Genomic DNA, 24021 nt, shown 5'->3' with positions numbered 1-24021 from the left:
CATTTTAACTTCTCCCATTCATCTGCTTCTGAAAAATTGTTCTTTTTATCACCCACATAATATGACAGTGTGTGTTTGTATCATTATTGTATACGAAAATCCTACAGACAGGAAATAAATCCACCTGCTGTCGGAGCGCCTCGAGGCATTTCTCCTTCTCCTCCTCCTTACGTGCTGCTTGAAGGGCCAGCTCCTTCTTCTCCAGCAGCCTCTTCTCCAGCAATGCCTGTCTGAACTTCACCCTGCAAACCAGCACACACACTCTCCTCAGGTCAAATGGTACATATTTTATGGTATTTCAGTTTGGAAACTGAAAAGTGAGTTTTCTATGCCCATATGATATGGGTATGGACCCACCCACAGTGGCTCACCAAAACACTGACAGACACAAAACATCCTCTTTCATTTCACAGAACCACAGAAACATTCAGGTTGGAAAAGACCCTCAGGATCACCAAGTCCAACCAATAACCCTACTCTACTAGGTTCTCCCCTAAACCATATCCCCAAGCACCACATCCAAACCACATTTAAACACATGCAGGGTTGGAGACTCAACCACCTCCCTTGGTAGCACATTCCAATGCCTGACCACTCTGACCCTGAAAAAATGTTTCCTAATGTCCAGTCTCAACCTACCCAGTCACAGCTTGAGGCTGTTCTCCCTTTCTGTCACTCATTACCTGGGAGAAGAGATCAGCTCCAGCCTCTCTACATTGTCCTTCCAGGTAGCTGTAGAGAGCCAGGAGGTCTCCCCTCAGCCTCCTCTTCTCCAAACTAACCATCCCCAGCTCCTTCAGTTGCTCTTCATCAGATTTATTCTCCAGGCCTTTCCCAGCTTCCTTGCCCTCCTCTGCACTGGCTCCAGCACCTCCACATCTCTCTTGTACTGAGGTACCCAAAAGTGGACAGAATACTCAAGGTGTGGCCTCAGCAGAGCTGAGTACAGGGGGACAATCCCCTCCCTGCTCCTGCTGGACACAGCATTTCTGACACAAGCCAGGATGCCACTGGCTTTCTTGGCCACCTGGGCACACTGCTTGGTCATATTCAGTTGTTTGTAAGAGTTCATGTTGTTAGAGTGCTGTAGTTTGGGGAAGTTGGATTTGGATGGTTGTGTTTATTTGTTAGGGGGAGGGGGTTGCTTTGTTACAGTTTGTTTCAAACAACTCTGCTAACCTTTCAGATTTCAGTTCCAGCACACAGATTTTTCTCTAGCATGCTTTATATAGCTCTGTGACTCTTTCCCCCCTCCCCCCTTCTCTCTGCCAAGAAGAAATGTTCTCTGACATCTGTGCATGGCAGAACTTCCTCGAAGCCTCTGCTAAAGAAACACATCGCTCTCAGTCTTCTGTGAAGCACCAAGCAGGAAAACTGAGGGGCACTGGTCCAGGTCTAGCATCAAATACTCTGCTGAAGAAGTCTGCACGCACCCAGGGATGTAAAGCATTGCAAATGGGAACATTTGATAGCATCTCATACCCAGTTTGGATTGGTGTGACTACAACTGATGGCCACAGTCACTGCCGGGCAGAGCAGGGCAGAGCAACCACATCCAGTTCTGGAGTCCTTATTACAAGAGGGATATGGAGGGGCTGGAAAGTGTCCAGAGAAGGGCCAGGAGGATGAGCAGAGGGCTGGAGCTCCTCTCCTATGAGGACAGACTGAAAGAGTTGGGGCTGTTCAGTCTGGAGAAGAGAAGGCTCCAAGGTGACCTCATTTTGGCCTTCCAGTATCTGAAGGGGGCTACAAGAAGGCTGGGGAGGGACTTCTCAGGGTATCAGGTAGTGATAGGACTAGGGGGAATGGAATGAAGCTGGAGGTGGGGAGATTCAGGATGGAGGTGAGGAGGAAGTTCTTCCCCATGAGAGTGGTGAAGCCCTGGAATGGGTTGTCCAGGGAGGTGGTTGAGGCCCCATCCCTGGAGGTGTTTAAGCCCAGGCTGGACGAGGCTCTGGCCAGGCTGATCTAGTGTGGGGTGTCCCTGCCCATGGCAGGGGGGTTGGAATTAGATGATCCTTGTGGTCCCTTCCAACCCTGACTGATACTATGATTCTATGGACCTGGCATCTTGAGGCAGCATTTACTGCTCCTGAGCAGAAGGTTCCTGTTTTCATGGCTGTGTTATCCCAAGGAGATCATCATCTTGCTGATGCTAGGGAGAGCAAGGCCAATACTAACAAAGATTAGGTTTCACTGTCTGAGGGCAGAGGCAGAGCTGTGAAATCCCCACTCAGGGGAGGCAGAGCCTGGCAGATGCACATTCAGCTGCATGCTGTGTCCCTCCTTTGGAACACTCTTCCAATACTTTCTGTACTTGGCTTCTAGTGTTTATTTGAGTTCCATGTCACAGCATCCACATCCAAATAAAGTTGTTAATTCTCTCTCCATCTATTACACTTTGTGAGGTTTGAGCTGCCATTTCTTAAAAGGAAACCACCTTATTGAAAAGCTTTGAGACAAAACTGAGTATTAAGACATTTTAAGACATTTCAGTAGCCCAGTAAATAACAGCTTTCATAAACCACGGGCTGAAAAATGAGTGCAGCTGATTAGCTTCAGTGAAGCTACCTTCTGGAAGCATTGTGGGTACACACTGATGTAACTTGTGATAAGCAGAATGTCATTAAAACTCTGCTTTCAGCTACTGTCTCATAAATATTCAATAGGAAATAATGAACTGTGATGTTTATTATGGAAGCTCGAGCAGAACTCTGAAAAACAGGGTTATGGCACAGGCAGGGCTTCTGCCCTGTGTGACAACTCGTCCTGTTGGCTGTGGTCTGGTGAGGAAACGTCAGATCAGCAGCAGAAAGCATTCCCTCAGTGGCTGAGAAGCTCTGCTCCCATTCCCACCCACCACAGACCGAATCCATGCAGCACCACCAAACAGAGGGCAGCTGGGATGGGCAGTCTTTGACACCCATCTGAACATTGCAAGAGCAGCCACTGGTTCCTAGGACAAAGTGAAGGGGCAGATGCTTTGCTAATTAGACAGACAAGTGCAGCCAAAGCACTGTGCAGTGCTGGGGTGCACAGGCAGCCCCTGCTCTATGGACACCCTCAGACCTACCGGCATGAAGGGCAAGGAGGCTGGGGAGAGGACTCCAGCACAAGCCCTATGAGGAGAAGCTAAGGGAGCTGGGGTTGTTTAGCCTGGAGAAGAGGAGGCTCAGGGGAGACCTTCTTGCTCTCTACAACTACCTGAAGGGAGGTTGCAGCCAGGTGGGGGTTGGTCTCTTCTCCCAGGCAGCCAGCACCAGAACAAGAGGACACAGTCTCAAGCTGCACCAGGGGAGGTTTAGGCTTGAGGTGAGGAGAAAGTTCTTCCCAGAAAGAGTTGTTGGCCATTGGAATGTGCTGCCCAGGGAGATGGTGGAGTCACCATCCCTGGAGGTGTTCAAGAGGGGATTGGACATGACACTTGAAGCCATGGTTTAGTTAGCCACCAGGTGTTGGGTGACAGGTTGGACTTGACGATCTCTGAGGTCTTTTCCACTGTTATTGATTCTGTGAGGGAAGCAACATTGCTGTGAGCACCCACCCCAACAACCTCTCACTGGTATGGAACAGGAGATGCTGTGCTTGGAGCAGAAGCCATAGCACATCCTTGCCTCTCTCCCTTTTTCCTGAGTGCAAACAGCATTGCTGGTTCATTTTGTGCTGACCTCCCCGCTCTTGACATCTTTTACTTGATCAAGGCCCATGGCAGCTTCCAGAAACTTAAACCCACAGGGGTTTGGGCTGGCTCTGGGCAGCAGAGCTACAGCTGCTCTGCAGACAACAGTTCCAAGACATGCACACAACACAAACTGCAGCTACCTAGCAACTTCCAGGCCAAAAAATGAAATGTCCAATCAGTTAAATGTCTCCACTGTCAGACAGTGACTAAGCAGAGGAGTTGTAGAAAGCAAATTTGGACTGAGTCACTTGAAATTCCAGAACCAGTTCCAGGTGCTTTTAATCCTTTTAACAAAATGCTGCTCATAGCTCTGGCTACTCAGCATCTTGCAGTTATGGAGTGAGACCTGAATAGAGCAGCACAGTGACACAGTGAAAACAGTTTTCCCTTTTCATAAGCCCCATTGCTTAATTTTAAACTGTTTTTGAGAGCAACTCAGGGCAACAGCAGACCCTTTTTTAGTATCTTATGGTTCCTATTAGAAACTCTGTGCCCTACACAGGGCAGTCAGCTCACAACCCAGAAATCTTTTCCATTCCCAAAAAAGCCTGACAGTGTGTCAGCTCAGAGCTGTGCTACTGCCTGTGCCATCTGTCATGGTAGAATAGAATAGAATAGAATAGACCAGACCAGACCAGGTTGGAAGAGACCTTCAAGATCATCAAGTCCAACCTATCATCCAGCACTATCTAATCAACTAAACCATGGCACCAAGCACCCCATCCAGTCTCCTCCTAAATTTATGTGCTGCAACACAAGTGCTGTTCCTCAGGGCTCAGTGTTGGGACCACTTCTGTTTAACATCTTTATTGATGACCTTGATGAAGACACAGAGTGTGTGAGCAGTGAGCTTGCAGATGACACCAAGTTGGGTGGGCATGTTGATCTTCATGAGGGCAGGGAAGCTCTACAGAAGGACTCGGATAGATTGGATCCATGGCCAAAGTCAACGGGATGAGCTTCAGCAAGGCCAAGTGCCAGGACCTGCACTTGGGTCACAACAACCCCAAGCAATGCTACAGGCTTGGGGCAGTGTGGCTGGAAAGCTGTCTGGCAGAAAGGGATCTGGGGGTTCTCATCAACAAGCAACAGAATATGAGCCAGAAGTGTGCCCAGGTGGCCGAGAAAGCCAATGGCATCCTGGCTTGTATCAGCAATGCTGTGTGCAGCAGGAGCAGGGAGGGGATTGTCCCCCTGTACTCAGCTCTGGTGAGGCCACACCTCGAGTGCTGTGTCCAGTTTTGGGCAACTCAATACGAGAGAGATGTGGAGGTGCTGGAGCCAGGGCAGAGGAGGGCAAGGAAGCTGGGAAGGGCCTGGAGAATAAATCTGATGAAGAGCAACTGAAGGAGCTGGGGATGGTTAGTTTGGAAAGGAGGAGGCTAAGGGGAGACCTCATTGCTCCCTACAACTACCTGAAAGGATGTTGTAGAGAGGCTGGTGCTGGTCTCTTCTCCCAGGTAATTAGTGACAGAACAAGAGGGAACAGCTTATGACTGGGTAGGTTTAGACTGGACATTAGGAAACATTTTTTCAGGGACAGAGTGGTCAGGCATTGGAATGTGCTGCCCAGGGAGGTGGTTGAGTCTCCAACCCTGGATGTGTTTAAATGTGGTTTGGATGTGGTGCTTGGGGATACAGTTTAGGGGTGACCCTTGTAGAGTAGGGTTCTGGGTTGGACTTGGTGATCCTGAGGGTCTTTTCCAACCTGAATGTTTCTGTGAACAGGTGAAACACCTGAGAGCTCTGCTGGCTTGCACAGGACCTCAGCTCTGCACCCTGCAATCCCTGCGCCGGCACTCAGCACAACCTCCATCTCACAGTGCCTTAGACCATGCTTGTGGCACTTGCAGCAGCAACATCTCCCTGCCCTGATCTGATTAGTGATGCTGATGGCTCTGAAGATGAGTTATTATTGGAAATCACCTAATGCCTTTCTTCTCCACACACAGCAAGCATTTTTCTTTGAACTGTTTTCTCTTGTTCCAGTTGTGGGAAGCATTATGCTAGCCATTTAGCCACTTCTGGTTCATAACAGCCTAAAGGTGTGATTATTTCCCTTCCTCAATCAGCTATGCCCTTGCCTTGCATTTTATTCTGCAGTTTTATTAGCCTTAGAAAAGCACATTCCCCAACTGCATGACACGAGGCAGCACACAGGTCTGAAAGAAAAGGCTGTGAGTTTTTTGGGGTGGGTTTTTTTTTGTGTGCTGACCAGTTCTGCTGAAAATTCAGTCAGTCAAGTCCACGTGTTTCTTTTGCCAGGAGCTAAAATCATTGCAGGTGTGCTTAAGGGAAGGCACAGATTGAAGGATACAGACATTTAAAATGCAGCTGCCAGCAAGGTACTGTAACCAAATAAGATCAAAGCAGTGTTTCCCCCACAATGCTTAAGGTGAAGCTTAATATTCAGTGCCACTGGTACTCTGACCCTAATTTAATTGCATTTCTGGTCCAGGCACTTTGGTGCCTCCCTCTGTGCAAAGCAGTAAGGCTGTGATTTGAGAGCAATTATTTATGCTCCTCCATGTGAGAGGAATTCCTCTGTGCAATCCAGTGTTTCTTCAGCAGGTCATTAAAGGCCATCTTCTACACCAAGGACTTGGCCAGGGCTCCAGCGTTAAGAGGCTGAAGTCCCAAGTCACATCACATGAGTGAAGAGCAGCTACAACTAGAGGTGCAGTTTAAGACCCTCCAACAGAATAATAAATATCTTGGAGGCTGTTTAGTGCTCTAAAACAAACCAAACCTGACCATAAGTGAGTTTCCAAAGGGAGGATGTAGGAAATCCTCTTCCCCAGCTGCAGTTAAGGGATCACAGAGGGAGCTGGCTTCACCCTGCCTACCCAAGCTGCGCCAGGGGAAGTTTAGGCTAGAGGTGAAGAGGAAGCTCTTCCCAGAAAGAGTAATTGGCCACTGGAATGTGCTGCTCAGTGAGGTGGTAGAATCCCCATCCTTGGAGGTGCTCAAAAAAGGATTGGATGTAGCACTTGGAGCCACGGTTTAGTTGGCATGATGTGTTAGGTGGCCAAGAAGGCCAATGGCATCCTGGCCTGCATCAGGAACAGTGTGGCCAGCAGGAGCAGGGAAGTCATTCTGCCCTGTACTCAGCACTGGTTAGGCCACACCTTGAGTCCTGTGTCCAGTTCTGGGCCCCTCAGTTTAAGAGAGATGTTGAGTTGCTGGAAGGTGTCCAGAGAAGGGCAACAAAGCTGGGGAGGGGTTTGGAGCACAGCCCTGTGAGGAGAGGCTGAGGGAGCTGGGGTTGCTTAGCTTGGAGAAGAGGAGGCTCAGGGGAGACCTTCTTGCTCTCTCCAATTCCCTGAAGGGAGGTTGAGGCCAGGTGGGGGTTGGTCTCTTCTCCCAGGCAAGCAATGACAGAACAAGAGGACACAGTCTCAAGCTGTGCCAGGGGAGGTTTAGGCTGGATGTTAGGACGAAGTTCTTCATAGAGAGAGAGATTGCCCATTGGAATGTGCTGTCCAGCAAGGTGGTGGAGTCACCACCACTGGAGGTGTTTAGGAAGAGACTGGATGGGGCTCTTGGTGCCATGGTTTAGCTGATTAGATGGTGTTGGGTGATAGGTTGGACTTGATGATCTCAAAAGTCTTTTCCAACCTGGTTAATTCTATTCTATTCTAATATGAGGTAATAGGTTGGACTTCATGACCTCTGAGGTCTTTTCCAACCTGGTTGATTCTATACCCTACCATGACCACAATAGTTCAGAGCTTACAGAAGGTCTAAAACTTTGGTGGATATTGATTAACTGAAGCTACAAATCATTGCATCCAGGACACAATCCCAATGTAACCTGGGTGTAGTGACTGGGGCAACAGCTGAACAGGAGGAATGAAGAACAAAAAAAAGGGGGGGGGGGGGAGGGAAATCACTTATCTCAATTTATTCTAATTTAAGGAAGCTGGGAGGCCAAAGCAAATCATACTAAGAAGTTCCTATTGATGCTCTACATATTCATATGCCATTTCTTTTACCTTTCTCTGTCTTTAATTGCTTGTTCAGCCATTAATTTTCTTAATTCCTCCAGACGCTGAACATCTTTCTCCTCCTGCTCTTGACACCTGAGCTGTTTCTCAGCCCTGTACTTTCTCACCTGGAGTTTGGACAAACACAGTGATCAGAGCAGCACCCACTCACAAGGCAAGGCAGAGAGGGCAAAGAGAGCAAGAAACAGCTCATTTTGGCCTTTTTAGAACAAGATTTACAGAGGGATTGGCCATTGGAATGGGCTGCCTGGGGAGGTGGTGGAGTTGCTATCACTGGAGATGTTTAGGAGGAGAACTGATGGGGTGCTTGGTGCCATGGTTTGGTTGATTAGATGGTGTTGGGTGATTGGTTGGACTTGATGATCTCAAAGGTCTCTTCCAACCTCATTTATTCCATTTTATTTTACAACAGCATGGCTGCCAAAAGATTTTTTAGGAGAACAATAGAGGCTGCCTCCCCCAACCCTGAAATAAAAAATCAGATTAAGGACACCAATATGAATATACATTTCAGTTGCAGACTAAAGACCACTTCCATTTGCCCCTTGCTTTCTTTGCTGCCACAAGCAAGTTGGATTTGATGCTCTACAATGAAGAGAGACTGAGAGACCTGGGGCTGGTTAGTCTTGAGAAGAGAAGGCTGAGGGGGGAATCTTATCAATGTCCACAAATATCTGAGGGGTGGGTATCAAGATGAAGGTGCCAGGCTCTTTTCAGTGGTGCCCAGTGATAGGACAAGAAAAACAGGTACAAGTTGCCAGGAAGGTTGTGGAATCTCCTTCTCTGGAGGCTTTCAAAACCCCTCTGGATGCGTTTCTGTGCACCTCGCCCTAGGTGATCCTGCTTTGGGGGGGGTTGGACTTGACCTCTGGAGGCCCCTTTCAACCCCTAAGACTCTGTGGTCTCAAATGTTTCTTTTCCAACCTACATGATTCTATGATTTGATGAGCTACAAGGACTTGACTTCCTGCCATTTCCATTGTTCTCAGTCTTTGATTTCCACTTTTCTTTTACCCCCTGACAAGCTGGGACACAGAAATGATCACAGAATGCTGGGGGTTGGAAAGGATCTTCATAGATTCATAAAACATTAGAGGTTGGAAGAGACCTGCAAAGATCATCAAGTTCAACCCTCCTGCCAAAGCAGGATCACTCAGGGTAGTCCACACAGGAATGCATCCAGGTGGGTTTTGAAAGCCTCCAGAGAAGGAGGCTCCACAACCTTCAGAGATCATCAAGTCCAACTACCCTGCAAAGCAGGACCACTTAGGGTGGGTCACCAGGAATATGTCCAGGCATACTCTGATGTTCTACCAACTCAGAAACCACACAGAATCATAGAATCAATAAGGTTGGAAAAGACCTGAGAGATCATCAAGTCCAACCTGTCACCCAACACCTCATGACTACTAAAACCATGGCTTCAAGTGCCACGTCCAATCTCCTCTTGAACACCTCGAGGGATGGTGACTCCACCACCTCCGTGGGCAGCACATTCCAATGGCTAACAACTCTCTCTGGGAAGAGCTTTCACCTCACCTCGAGCCAAAACTTCCCTTGGTGCAGCTTGAGACTGTGTCCTCTTGTTCTGGTGCTGCTTGCCTGGGAGAAGAGACCAAAGTCTTCCTGGCTACAACCTCCCTTCAGGGAGTTGTAGAGAGCAATGAGGTCACCCCTGAGCCTCCTCTTCTCCAGGCTAAGCAACCCCAGCTCCCTCAGCCTCTCCTCATAGGGCTTGTGCAGGAACAACCAGAGGATGACATGGTGCTTCACACCACCTCTGGGCTGACTTAATTCCTTAAACCCCTTACTTCCTAAGCCCTAACACAGTTCTTGGCAATTGCTACCACAAAAGGGAAGAGAAAAGCAGCAGAATTGACTGAAAAGTGTCACTTCCAGGCACAGAAAGGCAGTGTTGATACTGAAAATCAAGGCTGAGTTTTTGCAAAGGCTGTTTCTGATGACAGCAGCTCCTGACAATGCTGCCACTTGTCATTCCCTGACAAAAACAGCATCCTGCCTCTGAAATTTAAAATGCAGCTGGAGAAACAGGGACCAGGAGCTTCAGAAAAAGAGGCACAAATCTAAGAACATCTTAAGGGTTTTAATAACCTAAGGAAAATGTTAATTAAGAGATTAATTATAGAAGCAGCTGAAATTATAACCTTGGTGATCTGTTGACTTGGCAATTAAATGCATACAGCTCCTGTGAAGGTCTGAGACCTTACCCTGCCTCCTCATAACACAGGGAATGCCTTGCAATGAAATTTAACTTAGGGAGTCATCTCACACAGGAAAAAGCTTCATAAAATGGCAATAAAAGGAACTTCTGCAGCATCCACAGGAGGATGCTGGATTTCAGCCTCTTCTGGAGATTGCAGTGGAAATGGCACCGCAAACACCACCCCCTTTACACGACTGGCTTGGTGCAGAAAAGCCTCTAACTGTCACAGTTCAGAGCAAAATAGGGCTTCCAAACAGTGCTCTTCTCTCAGGATTCTCAGCCTCTAAGCCAATCATTTCTGTAAACAGGCCATTTGTTTGTTTAGTTATTTAGGCAGAGGAAGGAGATGAGCCAGGGGCTCTCTCAAAGTGCCTGGTTGGCTTTTTCAACTCTTGAACCTGAAGTGACAGCCTCAGGTATTAAAGACAAATTTGAGGATAAGTAAGACAAAATAAGGACAAAGCCACAAATTACCTGGTCAGACCTCATAACTGAGCAGGAGATGGGACTACACACTCCTTGAGGTCCCTTCCAGTTTGAACTTTCCCCATTCATCATCTCTGTGAAGAGTCCAGAGGAGGGCTACAGAGATGATCCAAGGGCTGGAACAGCTCTGCTACAAAGACAGGCTGAGGGAGCTGGGGCTGCTCAGCCTGGAGAGGAGAAGACTTTGGGGGGCCTGCAGAGCTGCCTCCCAATACCTGAAGGAATCCTACAGGAAGGCTGCAGAGGGACTTTTCATGAGGGTGTCCAGCAACAGGACAAGGGGGAGCGGTCTGAAGCTCAGGGAGAGTAAGGTTAGACTGCATACTAGGAACAAGTTCTTCAGAACAAGGGTGGTGAGACTCTGGAATAGGTTGCCCAGGGAGGGTGTGGATGCCTCCTCCCTTGGGGTGTTCAAGGCCACATTGGATGAGGCCTTGAGCAGCTGAGTCCAGTGGAGAGGTGTCCCTGCCCATGGAGGGGAGATTGGTGCAGATGATCTCTAAGGTCCCTTTCAACCAAGGCCATTCTATGATTCCTATGTGGAGTGAGAGCACTCTGCATACTTGGAAGGAAAGAGAAACATCTCTAGAAACTGACTTTTGGACAATGAGTTGCAGTGTGGCTAACTCTCTGGTTTTGCACAGTTTAAGAGGAACACTATGCTTTGTCAAGGATAAGTGCAGGTGACCAGTGTATGCTGAGACCTTTTCAGTTAGAGAAGAAACTGGATACAGGCAGCATGCAAATGCAGTGATGACCAAGAGGAATCCACCCAAAATCAAGCTGAAATGAGGCAGCTTTTCAAGTGCTGGCTGTGGGCAACTTGCAGCAATGAGAAATAATGAGACAAAGCAGCTTCAGCAGCTTTTCTCCAAGAGGCACTTTGAGGAAAGAGCTTCTTGGCAGAGCTACTATTACCAGAAATACAATAAGCCACAGGAGCTCCTGCTCTTGACCTGTTTGACATGGCATGAGGACACATTCCTTGGGGAAGGCATGGAAAAGAGATTTGAGTGCTACTAAAAAAGGGAAATTCCAAATGGTGTAGGACTTGATGCTCATTCTCCTGCTAAGGCAGTTCCACACCCCCTGCAACTCGTTTGTTTTACTCTGCTGTAATTTCTTTCCAGCTTTTTAGTAAGTGTAACTTGCTTTACTGACAACTTCATCACACTGTTGTAAGTACAGACAGGTTTGTATGTGTTGTTTTCTCACTCTGCAAGGACTATCACTGTGACAGCTCCACCAACATGAGAAGCCAATCACAGAATTGTTAGGGTTGGAAGGGACCTCAAGGATCAGCCAGTTCCAACTCCCCTGCCATGGCCAGGGACACCTCACACTACAGCAAGTTACTCAGAGCCACATCCAGCCTGGCTGCAAAAACCTCCAGGGATGAAGCTTCCAGCACCTCCCTGGGCAACCTGTGCCAGTGTCTTACCTCCCTCACAGGGAAGAACTTCTTCCTAACATCCAAGCTGAATCTACCAATTTCTAGTTTTGTTCCATTCTCATTTTGTTCCACTCCCCCCAGTCCTGTCACTCCCTGACACCCTCAAAAGTCCCACCCCAGCTTTCTCATAGCCCCCTTTCAGATACTGGAAAGCCACAATTAGGTCTCCTCAGAGCCTTCTCTTCTCCAGCCTGAACAGCCCCAACTCCCTCAGTCTGTCCAGTCAGATTCTAGTGTGTCCAACTGGACACATTGGAGTCTCATCAGCAACCTCCAGTAAGACAGAAACCTGGCAGATAAATACACAAGAAGGCAAACATGTAAAAAGCAAAGATGATAATGCATGTGAAGCTTTCTCTTTTTCTTCCTTCTTCTGCACAAGCTTCCTGTAGTGTGACACATCCTGATGTCACTAAAGCCTGCACAGGCATCATGAAAGTATTCTAGTTGGAACAGTTCAGCCTCTTTTTCACTTAAATCTGCTTCTAACTGGCACAGATATAGAGACCCTTCTTGCAAAGGTGTTAGCATGAGTAGTCCTATGAGAGTAAGAGACACTCTTGACCCACCAGCATTTGAAAGACAAAGCAAAGAGAGTTGATGACACATCTCCCAGGCATAGTGATGCAGTCATAAATACATCAGAGGAGAGCTGGACTCTAAGCATGCCAGATTTCAGTGTAAAATAATCAGAAAAAGAGGCAAAGTGCTACTAAAATAACCTCCTGGAGTTTTGCCACAGCATTTACATATAAAGGTCCACACAAAGACATCAAGTGACAACGAGAGCAAACGGTCTCGAGTTGCAGGAGGGGAGGTTTAGGTTGGATATTAGACAAAAGGGTTCTCAAAGGCTGGAACAGGCTGCCCAGGGAGGTGGCTGAATCCCAGTGCCTGGAGGTGTTTGAAAGCGGCAAAGATGTGGTGCTGAGGGACATGGCCCAGCCCTGGTTGGCAGAGTTGGAGAATGGTTGGACTAAATGATCTGAAAGGTCTTTTCTATTCTATGGTTCTGTCTGTGACACAGCTTGAGCTGCTGCAAACACTGCAGGTGCTGCAGCTGAGCTCTCATCTTCTGTGAAGTTGAAGTTTAGACTTGTGGACCAAAGCCATTTCCCAGGAGTCACCACAGCAGTGCTTAAGAAACATGACAGCCTCCTTATGCAAACACCATGGTGAATACCAACCCTGTGCTCCAGGCCACTGAGGAGGTCCCTGTGCTGGCAGTGCAGTGCCTCTCCTGCAGACACCCTTGGGTGAGGCTCCTTTGCTGCATTGCAGCACCCACTGCAGTGCTGGCAGCCCTTGGCACAGCACTGGGCAGCACAGAGCTAGAGGAGTTATAGCCAGCAGTGCCTCTGCACTGGTTCCTTGGCACAGCCTGGTGTGCAGTCCTCTGGGGGGTAAGGGCAGGCAGGTAGGCTAGGGGGGACAGCAGCAAGGCTCAGCTAAGTGTTTGCCCATCTCCACAGCAGCACCCAGCAGCTTACAAGGAGAGGGCAGAGAGGTCAGTTGAAGGTTTTTTATAGCAATTGTATGCATTCCAAGTATAAACTATAAAACTCTCTCATACTTTCTGGTTCTCCTCAGCTCTGCGAATCCTCTCCTGCTCCTTCCGCAGCCTTTCTTTCTCATCCTCCATTTCTTTCCTTCTGGCAGCCACAGCAGCTTCCAGCTCAGCAGCCTCTTCCTGCTGTGCTCTCCACTGTACAACCTGCAAGAAAGGGTTGGAGAAGACAGTCCTGCAGCAGCTCTATGTGACATTGTGACCCTGCACAACCCAGCCTGGATGGAACCCATGCAATGCATTTCCAAGCCAAGACACAAGCATTTAGCCAGTGCCACCTTCCTGTGTCACTGTGCAGCTGGCAGGGGCAGGGCAAGGACCAGCCCCACCACCTCTGCCACAGGGCCTGCCACACTGCTCAGCAGAGCCTGCCAGGACAGGATGGGTCATAGAATCACAGGATTGTTAGGGCTGGAAAGGACCTCAAGGATCATCCAGCTCCAACCCCCCTGCCATGGCCAGGGACACCTCACAGGTGCCTCACAGGAGCAGGTTGCTCACAGCCACATCCAGCCTGGCCTTCAAAACCTCCAGGGATGAGGCTTCCACCACCTCCCTGGGCAGCCTGTGCCAGTGTGTCACCACCCTCATGGGGAACAACTTCTTCCTAACATCCAATCTCTATCTACCCATTTCTATTTAGGGAGTGACCCTAAAAAGTCCCTCCCCAGTTTTCTTGGAGCCCCCTTCAGATACTGGAAGGCCACAAGAAGGTCTCCTCAGAGCCTTCTCTTCTCCAGACTGAGCAGCCCCAACTCCCTCAGTCTGTCCTCATAGCAGAGCAGCTCCAGCCCTCTGCTCATCCTTGTGGCCCTTCTCTGGACACCTTCCATCACTCCAGATCCTTCCTATGCTAGGGGCTCCAGAACTGGAGGCAGTGCTCCAGGTGGGGTCTCACCAGAGCGGAGTAGAGTCACAGCTCACCACACCAAGCCCTTCTCTGGACACATCCCTGGCACGCTGTGGTGGTTGAACAAGACCAGGCAGCTGCACAGCCAGTGTGGATGCCCACTTCACCCTGGTGCTGCTATAAGCCCTCTTTTGCTCATCTGCTCCATGCTGGCTTCCGTAGCATGGAGGATATCTCCTCTTTGCTGGCTTGCCAGCTGCTTACTATGCCTTTGTCAAGTGCTAACAGAACTCCATTCCACAAAGGAAGAAGCATCTCAGCCATCTTTCAGATGCTCTTCTATTCCACAGTCAGTGCCACATTTCACCACCTGTGTGCACAGCCTCTATTAACTCCTCCATGCCAGGGAAACGCTCAGAAAGCCAGCACTGCTGTGGTCTGAGGTTCTGTGAGTGGTACCCCTGGGTGGTGCTGAGTTTGCTTTCCATAACCAGGATGTTTGTTCTGTGTGAAGTGTCCCAGCAGACTAAACACTGCTGTGACTCTCCATGTAGTGCAGGCACAGCAATAACATGACAATAACTCTTACAGTGGCTGTAAAATGCAGCTCTCTCTTCATTAAAAGATTTAAAGACAGCTTGTTAAAGAAACACTCTGCCTGTAATGGGTGCTCTGAGCACACAGAGCACAGGGGGAACAAGCTGGCTGTCTCTAAGCTATGCAGAAAGGAGAGCACCATTGAGTGGGCAATGAAATCCACAGCACCTCCACATCCCACAGCAAGAGGTGTCCTGGGAGTGTCAGATGCAGAATGTACATCCCTGAACGAAAAGAGCTAGGGACAACCTCAGATCATCCATCCACACACAAACATGGGAGGACAATAAAACCAGGAGATGAATGCACAAGCAGCTGCTAAGAGGCTGCAGAGGGATGGTGTCACAGGACCCTATTTTCTGGAGCTTGGCTGTACTGAACTTGGGGGTGCTGGTGGGTGCTGGACACGAGTCAGCACCATGCACTCCCAGCTCAGCCCCAGCTGTGTCCTGGGCTGATCCCCAGCAGTGTGGCCCACAGAAGAAGGGAGGGGATTCTACCCCTCTGCTCTGCTGAGACCCCCAACCTGCAATGCTGGGGCCAGCTCTGGAATCCTCAGCACAGCCAGGGACCTGTTGGAGCAGGGCCAGAGGAGGCCACAGCAATGCTGGGAGGGCTGGAAGCCCTCTGCTGTGAGGCCAGGCTGAAAGAATTGGGCTTGTTCAGCCTGGAGAAGAGGATCTAGAGAGACCTAAAGGTAGCCTTCCAAGATTTGAAGGGCTGGAGAAGGCTTTTTGACAAAGGCATGGAGTGGAAAACTGGACTGGAGGAAGCTGGATCGAGATCATAGAATCAATAGGGTTGGAAAAGACCTCATGACACCAAGTGCCACATCCAATCCCCTCTTCTTGAACACCTCCAGGGATGGTGACTCCACCACCTCCCTGGGCAGCACATTCCAACGGCTAACAACTCTCTCTGGGAAGAACTTTCTCCTCACCTCCAGCCTAAACTTCCCCTGGGATAAGACACCAAGAAGAAATTGTTTGCCATGAGGGTGGCAAGGCACTGGAACAGCTTGCCCACAGAATTTGTGGATGGTCCAAGTGTGGAAGTGTTCAAGGCCAGGCTGGACGAGGCCTTGAGCAAGCTGGTCTAGTAGGAGGTGACCCTGCCCATAGCCAGGGTGTTGGCATCAGATAATCTTTAAGGTCTCTTTCAACTCAAACCATTACCCTGACTCTGTAATACCTGCAAGAACCACCCCCACACGCTGTGCAACTTGCAACACAAGGTCTTTATCTCACCAGAAATGTTTATTTTAGCAATTCTGACAGCAATCTGCTCAGGCATTTCAGCAGTTTAAGAGCCTAAGAGAAACTGCTGGATGGTTTCAGCTACCCTTCACTTGCTGCACTAATAAACTTGAAAAGGAATGTTGCGAAAATGACTGGGGAAGAGCTTGCAATCATTGCTACCTCTCTTGTGAAACAGACTGCAGCACAAACATACACAGGAAGCTTTAAGCCCTAACAGCAAACAAAAAAATATAAAATCTGGTAAATGCTTGCTCAGATTGCAGCTAGAACAACCTGCATTTGCAGCAAATTCAACCTTCTGTAATAACATCTCTGAGATTTTCTGAACTGAAATGAGGTAACAGCCAAGCTAACAGCAAAAAAAAGATAAAAGAGACTTTTTTCAAGCTTGTCTTTTCCTGCCTCCTGCTTCACACCCCTTTCCAACTCCCCTCAATAAGATATATCATAGAATGCTTTGGGTTGGAAGGGACCTCCAAAAATCATCTAGTCCAACCCCTCTGCAGTCAGCAAGGACATCCTCAACTAGATCAGGTTGCTCAGAGCCTGTCAAGCCTCACCTTGAACATCTCTGGGGACGGGGCCTCAACCACCTCCCTGGGAGAAACACACTCCAGTGTTTCATCAGCCTCATAGTAAAGAGCTTGTTCCTAACATCCAATCTAGAAGTACTCTTCTCAAGTTTGAAGTCATTGCCCCTCATCCTGTCACTCTAGGTCTTTGCAAACAGTCCCTCTTCCATCCTTCTTGTAGGCCCCCTTCAGGTACTGGAAGGTTGCTGTTAGGTCTCCCTGAAGCCTTCTGTTCTGCAGGCTGAACAACCCCAGCCTCCTCAGCCTGTCCTCATAGCAGAGGTGTTCCAGCCCCCTGATTATTTTCACAGCCCTCCTCTAGACCTGCTCCATCAGGCCCATGTCCATCTTGTATTGAGCATTCCAGAGCTGGATACAGTACTCCAGGTGAGGTCTCACCAGAGCAAAGTGGCAGAATCACTTCACTCCATCTGCTGGCCACGCTGCTTTTGATGCAGCCCAGGATGCCTTTGGCCCTATGGGCTGCAAACACACATCAACCTAAGCCATCTTGGAACATGATGCAGCTTCAGCTTCCTCCAAGCCTGGAAATCCTCTTGATCCTTTTCTGGGCCTCTCTAAACATTACCTATCAACCAGGAATCTCTTTTAGTTGTTTGACTTCAGCCCTTCAAATGGTCTCAACAAAAGTTGCAGCAAACTGATCTGTGAAGGAGCTGCTGACCAGAAATGGGTGCTGAGAGCAGAGCTGGCCCAGCAGAGCCTGTCAGAATGACCATTGTTTGAAGGAAAGCAAACAACAAAGCAGTAAGCAGATGCAAATATTGATCTAGTCTAGCATCACCTCAAGCCTTCCTGTCCATTCCCTGTGATGAGCAGCTGTTTGCATGGCAGATGTTCCACACCCATCTTTTACAGGCCAGAACCACTTTCCCCAGTTCCTTCCACAGAGCTCTTCTGCTGAAGCCTTTTCATCTAGGTCAGAAAACAATGCTGGGGCACAATCTAGATTCTCAGCAGATCCCACCCAAACAAGCAAGCATGATCAAGCACCAAACATGTCACTGCCCTCAGCTGACAAAACAGGAGCCATGCAGTGAGGTTCCCAGACCAAAACTGATGTGTCAACAACCCTCTGTCCTCAGTCACTGCTAACCACAGCCACTTACTCACTGGCTAGAACCTGCTTTCCATTTTTATCTGCTTAGGGCCTTTTGATTGCATCAGCTCATTACCAGCTGAGAGAATGGGTAAAGACTAGCAGAAGGAAGTGAAGATTCACCATGTTACACTTTCCCAGGGACCTGGAGGTGCTGATTGACAGCCAGCTGAACATGAGCAAGCAGTGTGCCCAGATGGCCAGGAAGGCCAATGGCATCCTGGCATGCATCAAGAATAATGTGGCCAGCAAGGGCAGGGAAGTCATTGTGCCCTGTACTCAGCACTGGTTAGGCCACACCTTGAGTCCTGTGTCCAGTGCTGGGCCCCTCAGTTTAGGAAAGATGTTGAGTTGCTGGAAGGTGTCCAGAGAAGGGCAACAAAACTGGGGAGGGGTTTGGAGCACAGCCCTGTGAGGAGAGGCTGAGGGAGCTGGGGTTGCTTAGCCTGGAGAAGAGGAGGCTCAGGGGAGACCTCATTGCTGTCTACAACTCCCTGAAGGGAGGCTGTGGGCAGGTGGGGGTTGGTCTCTTCTCCCAGGCAACCAGCACCAGAACAAGAGAACACAGTCTCAAGCTGTGCCAGGGGAAGTTTAGGCTCAAGGTGAGGAGAAAGTTCTTCCCAGAGAGAGTTGTTAGCCATTGGAATTTGCTGCCTAGGGAGGTGGTGGAGTCACCATCCCTGGAGGTGTTCAAGAGGGGATTGGATGTGGCACTTGGTGCCATGGTCTAGTTGTGAGGTCTGTGGTGACAGGTTGGACTTGACAATCTGAGGTCTCTTCCAACCTTGGTGATTCTGTGACTGCCACAGTGCCCATTGATCCTTTTCAGCAGGCAGCATATGAAGTGAGTTTTCATGATCCTTGCCCCTCCCACAGCAAAAGAGGAGTCACTTTACAAAAGTGATTCATAATTGCAAGGAAAAATGGAAACCAGAAAAGTACTGTTTGCAAAATATGTACTAACTGTGCCTCTGCAGGCTGGCATCGTGCCATGGCTCCCCCACACGCAGTTGAAGTCATATAGGAGAAAGTGTCCTGAAAGAGAGCTGAGCAGAATTAAAGTGGTTTATTATGCAAGAAGTACCAAAATTAGCAGCTGATCCAAAAGCTGATCCATTTCCCTTTTTACAACACCTCCTTCAACACTACAACACCTCTCTGCCAGAGAGCAGTTCTAATCCTACAGCCTTCATTTGGTTTGGGGGCCAGCCCACCACCGAAGGGGACTTCCTCCAAGGGAGGAGCAGCCCCAGGAGATGGCAGGGGCCAGAATAAAGAGACTCCCGAACAGCTCCTGTTCACCTTGTCACAGATGCAAAACTGAGGAGCTAGACTGTCTTCACTGATGGTAAACAGGGGTACAGGGGGCTGCCCATTATGGAAACCCAGCCTGCATCTGTACTGACCCTGCAGTGTGCACAGCACTGGGGGGGAGCCTGACCCATGGGACAGCCCTTGGGCACTGCTGCTGGGCACACAGCAAGGGGCAGGGACACAGAGCTCGACAGCTGAGAAATCTCTATGGCACCCATTTCCACCCTTTCAGCTTTCTGCTGTTTAAAAGTGACTGCTTGATGCTGAACTTCCAGCAGTGCTACCATTCAAGGTTTTCCAGTAAACCCTACTGTATTCATGGGGTACTTTCTCCTGCAGAGGTGATATTGTGAAGACCTGTGGAACACAGGAAAAAAAAGCCCTGAACAACCATTCTGATTCACTAAGGCAGCAACCTGGGGGCCACAAAAAAAAGCACCCAAAGGAGAAAAAAAGTTTAATGTGTTCTTGATGGCATTCTTTCCTTCCTCTGAGTGCAGACTCAGAAGGGTAGAGTTTACTGTGTCAACAGCATATGCTCTGTTTAAATATTAAAAAAAGCCCTGAGCAGTTAAACTAATATTGAAAACACACTGAGAGCTGGATCCCCCACTGCCTGTTTCACAAAGCAGCCTAGGTTGGAGCACAGTGCAAGCACTGCCAACATCCAGCTCTGAAAGTTTTTAATTGCAAGCGGCATTTCAACTACATCTCACAGCTCGTGGGTTATTAGAGCAGCTTTTGCCAAGTGAATTATGGAGCTGCTGTGCTGAACAGAATGTGCACCTACCTATTTTCAGCCCATTATTTCAATGCTGCCTATTGCAATAAAGAGAAGTACTCCAAACTAATTTGAGTAATGAATTAGCTCTTGCACTCTAACATCTGAATAGCAAGAATATATTTGCCACGGCCTTAACGCCACAGATAGGTCTTTTCTAACGACAAAACCATTCCTGAGAGCTTCCCTTGGGTATCCCCATTAAGTTAGCACATGGCAACACAGCACCCTGTCAGCTTTTCTCTTTCAGCAATGCTCACTTCCATTACAAACACATCTTGAAGATGCTTGGGCACAAGCCCTACGAGGAGAGGCTGAGGGAGCTGGGGTTGTTTAGCCTGGAGAAGAGGAGGCTCAGGGGTGACCTCGTTGCCCTCTACAGCTACTTGAAAGGTGGTGGTAGCCAGGAAGGGGTTGGTCTCTTCTGCCAGGCAACCAGCACCAGAACAAGAGGACACAGTCTCAAGCTGCACCAGGGGAAGTTTAGACTCGAGGTGAGGAGAAAGTTCTTCACTGAGCGAGTAATTCGTCATTGGAATGTGCTGCCCGGGGAGGTGGTGGAGTCACCATCCCTGGAGGTGTTCAAGAGGGGATTGGACATGGCACTTGTTGCCATGGTCTAGTCATGAGGTTTCTGGTGATAGGTTGAACTTGATGATCCTCGAGGTCTCTTCCAACCTTAGTGACACTGTGATACAAGAGAGTGTGCACCAGGCTTCTTTCAGCAGGGTGAACAGGAACACAGGATAAAGGCCTGGTGTGGAGAGGGTCTCCGTGGTGAAGGTCATGTGAGCAGCAAAAGCAGCCTTTGAAAAGCGAGGCCAGAATACACCACAAGCAAAAAGGTTATAAAATGACTACACAGCTCCAGCTCCTATTCTACACAGACAGCATAAGCTGCTAGAAATCAAATTCATAGAATGGTCTAGGTTGGAGAGGACCACTGAGAGAGTCGTTCGCCATTGGAGGGAGCTGCCTAGGGAGGTGGTGGAGTCACCATCCCTGGAGGTGTTCAAGAGGGGATTGGACGTGGCACTTGGTGCCATGGTTTAGTCATGAGGTCTGTGGTGACAGGTTGGACTTGATGATCTTTGAGGTCTCTTCCAACCTTGGTGATTCTGTGAGTGGGTCATTTCTAAGGCTGAAAGTGAGCTTGAGAGACTCAGGGTTGGGGGTACCTGAGGATTTTCTTTTGATGACAAACAGTGCTGACTTCATCATAGGATTAGTGGCAATTCCTGCTTGGAATTTTGTGGTTTAGGGCCATGAAAATGATCACAAGTTTGGAGCACCTCTGCTACAAGAACAGGCTGAGGGAGCTGGGGTTGTTCAGCCTGGAGAAGAGAAGGCTCCAGGGAGGCCTAATCATGACCTTCAGCACTTGTTTAGTGGTTGGACTTGATGGTCTCAAAGGTCTCTTCCAATCTAAATAGTTTTATAATTCCAGTACCTGAAGGGGACCTACAGGAAGGATGAAGAGAGACTGTTTACAAAGGCCTCTGTAGTGATAGGACGAGGAGCAATGGCTTCAAACTAGAGAAGGGCAGGTTTAGATTAGATGTTAGGAACAAGTTCTTCAACATGAGGGTAGTGGAACACTGGAACAGGTTGCCCAGGGACGTAGTTGAGGCCCCTTCCCTGGAGATATTCAAGGTGAGACTCAACAGGGATCTGGGCAACCTGATCTAGTTGAGGATGTCCCTGCTTAGTGCAGAGGGGGTTGGACTAGGTGACCTTTGGAGGTCACAGAATCACCAAGGTTGGTAGAGACCTCAAAGATCATCAAGTCCAACCTGTCACCCAAGACCTCATGACTAAACCATGGCACCAAATGCCATGTCCAATCCCCTCTTGAACACCTCCAGGGATGGTGACTCCACCACCTCCCTGGGCAGCACATTCCAATGGCTAACGACTCTCTCTGGGAAGAACTTTCTCCTCACCTTGAGCCTAAACTTCCCCTGGTGCAGCTTGAGACTGTGTCCTCTTGCTCTGGTTGCCTGGGAAAAGAGACCAACCCCCACCTGGCTACAACTTCCCTCCAGGTAGTTGTGGAGTGCAATAATGTCTCCCCTGAGCCTCCTCTTCTCCAGGCTAAACAATCCCAGGTCCCTCAGCCTCTCCTTGTAGGGCTTGTGCTAGAGGCCTCTCCCCAGCCTTGTTGCCCTTCTCTGGACACATTCAAGTGTTTTGATGTCCTTCTTAAACTGAGGAGCCCAGAACTGGACACAGGACTCAAGCTGAGGCCTAACCAGTGCAGAGTACAGGGGCAGAATGACTTCCCTGCTCCTGCTGGCCACACTATTCTTGATGCATGCCAGGATGCCATTGGCCTTCTTGGCCACACTGCTGGCTCACATTCCAATCCCAACACACCCTCAGAACCTCCCAGAGCTTCCTTCGTCTCTGAAACATTTCTGCACACTTTTATCTGCTGTAGGACTGTCCAAAGAGCAGAGTCAAAGTGAGATCCCCAGAAGATTAACATGGAAAACTCATTGAGAGGTGACTTTCCTTAGCAGCAGCGCAGCCTCCTCCTCACTGGCAAGGGAGCTTAGTCGTTAATACTTCAGATCAAGGCAGCGCACCGCTGAGCTATGGCTCTCGCCTGAGCAACTCCCTGCCACTCTGGGATGGGGAAAAAAAAAGGCAAAGGTTTTTTTTTTTAAGAAGAGAGGGAAGGAAATGTAGAGGAAAAAAAAGATATTAAAGACCTAGTCTGCCATAGAAGAGGAAGGATTCAGCCAGACCATTTCTGTTCAGGTTAATAGAAGATAAGCACATCAATTCCACTCGGGTTAATGGGATAATAAATCCCTGAGACTGAAATATTTTATAAGTGGAGCAGGACAATAGGAGTCTGCATTGCCAACCTAAAACCACCTCTGCAGGTCACTAATTAAACAGAAAGGTCTACTTGGTGGCTGCTAGGAAGTACTGCATTTCATTAGAACCCTCCCACCCAAGCAGGCTGCTTTCAAGCACTGACTCAAGTTCCATTACCTTATTGCTGTGTACAACTACCTGAAGGGAGATTGTAGCCAGGTGGGGGTTGGCCTCTTCTCCCAGGCAACCACCAAGTTCCATTACTTATTGCTGTCTATAACTACCTGAAGGGAGATTGTAGCCAGGTGGGGGTTGGCCTCTTCTCCCAGGCAACCACCAAGTTCCATTACTTATTGCTGTCTGTAACTACCTAAAGGGAGGTTGTGGCCAGGTGGGGGTTGGTCTCTTCTCCCAGCCAGCACTAGAACAAGGGGACACAGTCTCAAGCTGCACCAGGGGAGGTTAGGCTGGATGTTAGGAAGAAGTTCTTCCCAGAAGGAGATTGGCCATTGGAATGTGCTGCCCAGGGAGGTGGTGGAGTCACCATCACTAGAGGTGTTTAGAAAGAGACTGGCAGGGGTGCTTGGTGCCATGGTTTAGTTGATTAATGGTGTTGGGTGATAGGTTGGACTCCATGATCTTGGAGGTCTTTTCCAACCTGGCTTAATTTATTCTATTCTACTAAACCCTACTTTGACTATTCAAACTTTTAACATGTCCTACTAGGGTCTAAAAAGAAGAAAATGAGTGCCTGTTGTAAAGCATCTACATCTTCAGGCCAGAGCTGCTGCATCTTTCCTGAGACAGCTGCATCAGCCTTGGCAGCTTTTGCACAGCAGCCTCATGTTCCTGCAACAGGCTCTGCATGGAGGGCTTGGGCACACACCACAAGTGTGACACTGAGCCTGCTGGAGAGATGTGCCAACCTGCAGTAGCTTCCACAGCTCCCAGACACTCAGAACTCCCAGCACAGATGCTGGCCAGCAGATTTACACCTGCATAATGGGCATCTCATGGACCTCACATCTGGGTTGGGCCAGTCCCAGGCACAAATCCAGGCTGGGTGCAGAATGGGTTGAGACTAGCTCTGAGGAAAGAGACTTCAGGGTGTTGAGTAATAAGAAGCTCACCACGAGCAGGCAGCACTGCCCATGCAGCCCAGAAGGCAAATCATACCCTGGTCTGCATCAAGAGGATTGTGGCCAGCAGGTCAAGGGAGGGGATTCTGCCTCTTTACTCCACTCTTATGAGACCCCCACCTCAAATACCATGTCCAGTTCTGG

General features: G+C 49.0%; 1 protein-coding gene across 2 annotated transcripts in view; it reads right to left on the bottom strand.

The window, feature by feature from the left end:
• CCDC148 (coiled-coil domain containing 148) overlaps positions 1–24021 on the bottom strand; it is a 97404-nt gene that overhangs the window by 7636 nt on the left and 65747 nt on the right. For both annotated transcript variants that reach the window (XM_068137826.1, XM_068137827.1), the window contains 3 exons: positions 13426–13566; positions 7678–7796; positions 125–242 (listed from right to left, as the gene is read on the bottom strand). In XM_068137826.1, coding sequence (XP_067993927.1) covers positions 125–242; positions 7678–7796; positions 13426–13566 — 378 coding nt within the window. The remainder of the gene's footprint in view (positions 1–124; positions 243–7677; positions 7797–13425; positions 13567–24021) is intronic.

Source organism: Melanerpes formicivorus, unplaced genomic scaffold (assembly GCF_026170545.1).
Source record: "Melanerpes formicivorus ecotype bairdi unplaced genomic scaffold, bMelFor1.0.p_v2 SCAF_5, whole genome shotgun sequence".
Classification (NCBI taxonomy): domain Eukaryota; kingdom Metazoa; phylum Chordata; class Aves; order Piciformes; family Picidae; genus Melanerpes; species Melanerpes formicivorus.
The sequence above is the reverse complement of the archived record's forward strand: the minus strand, read 5'-3'. Positions and strand labels throughout refer to the sequence as shown.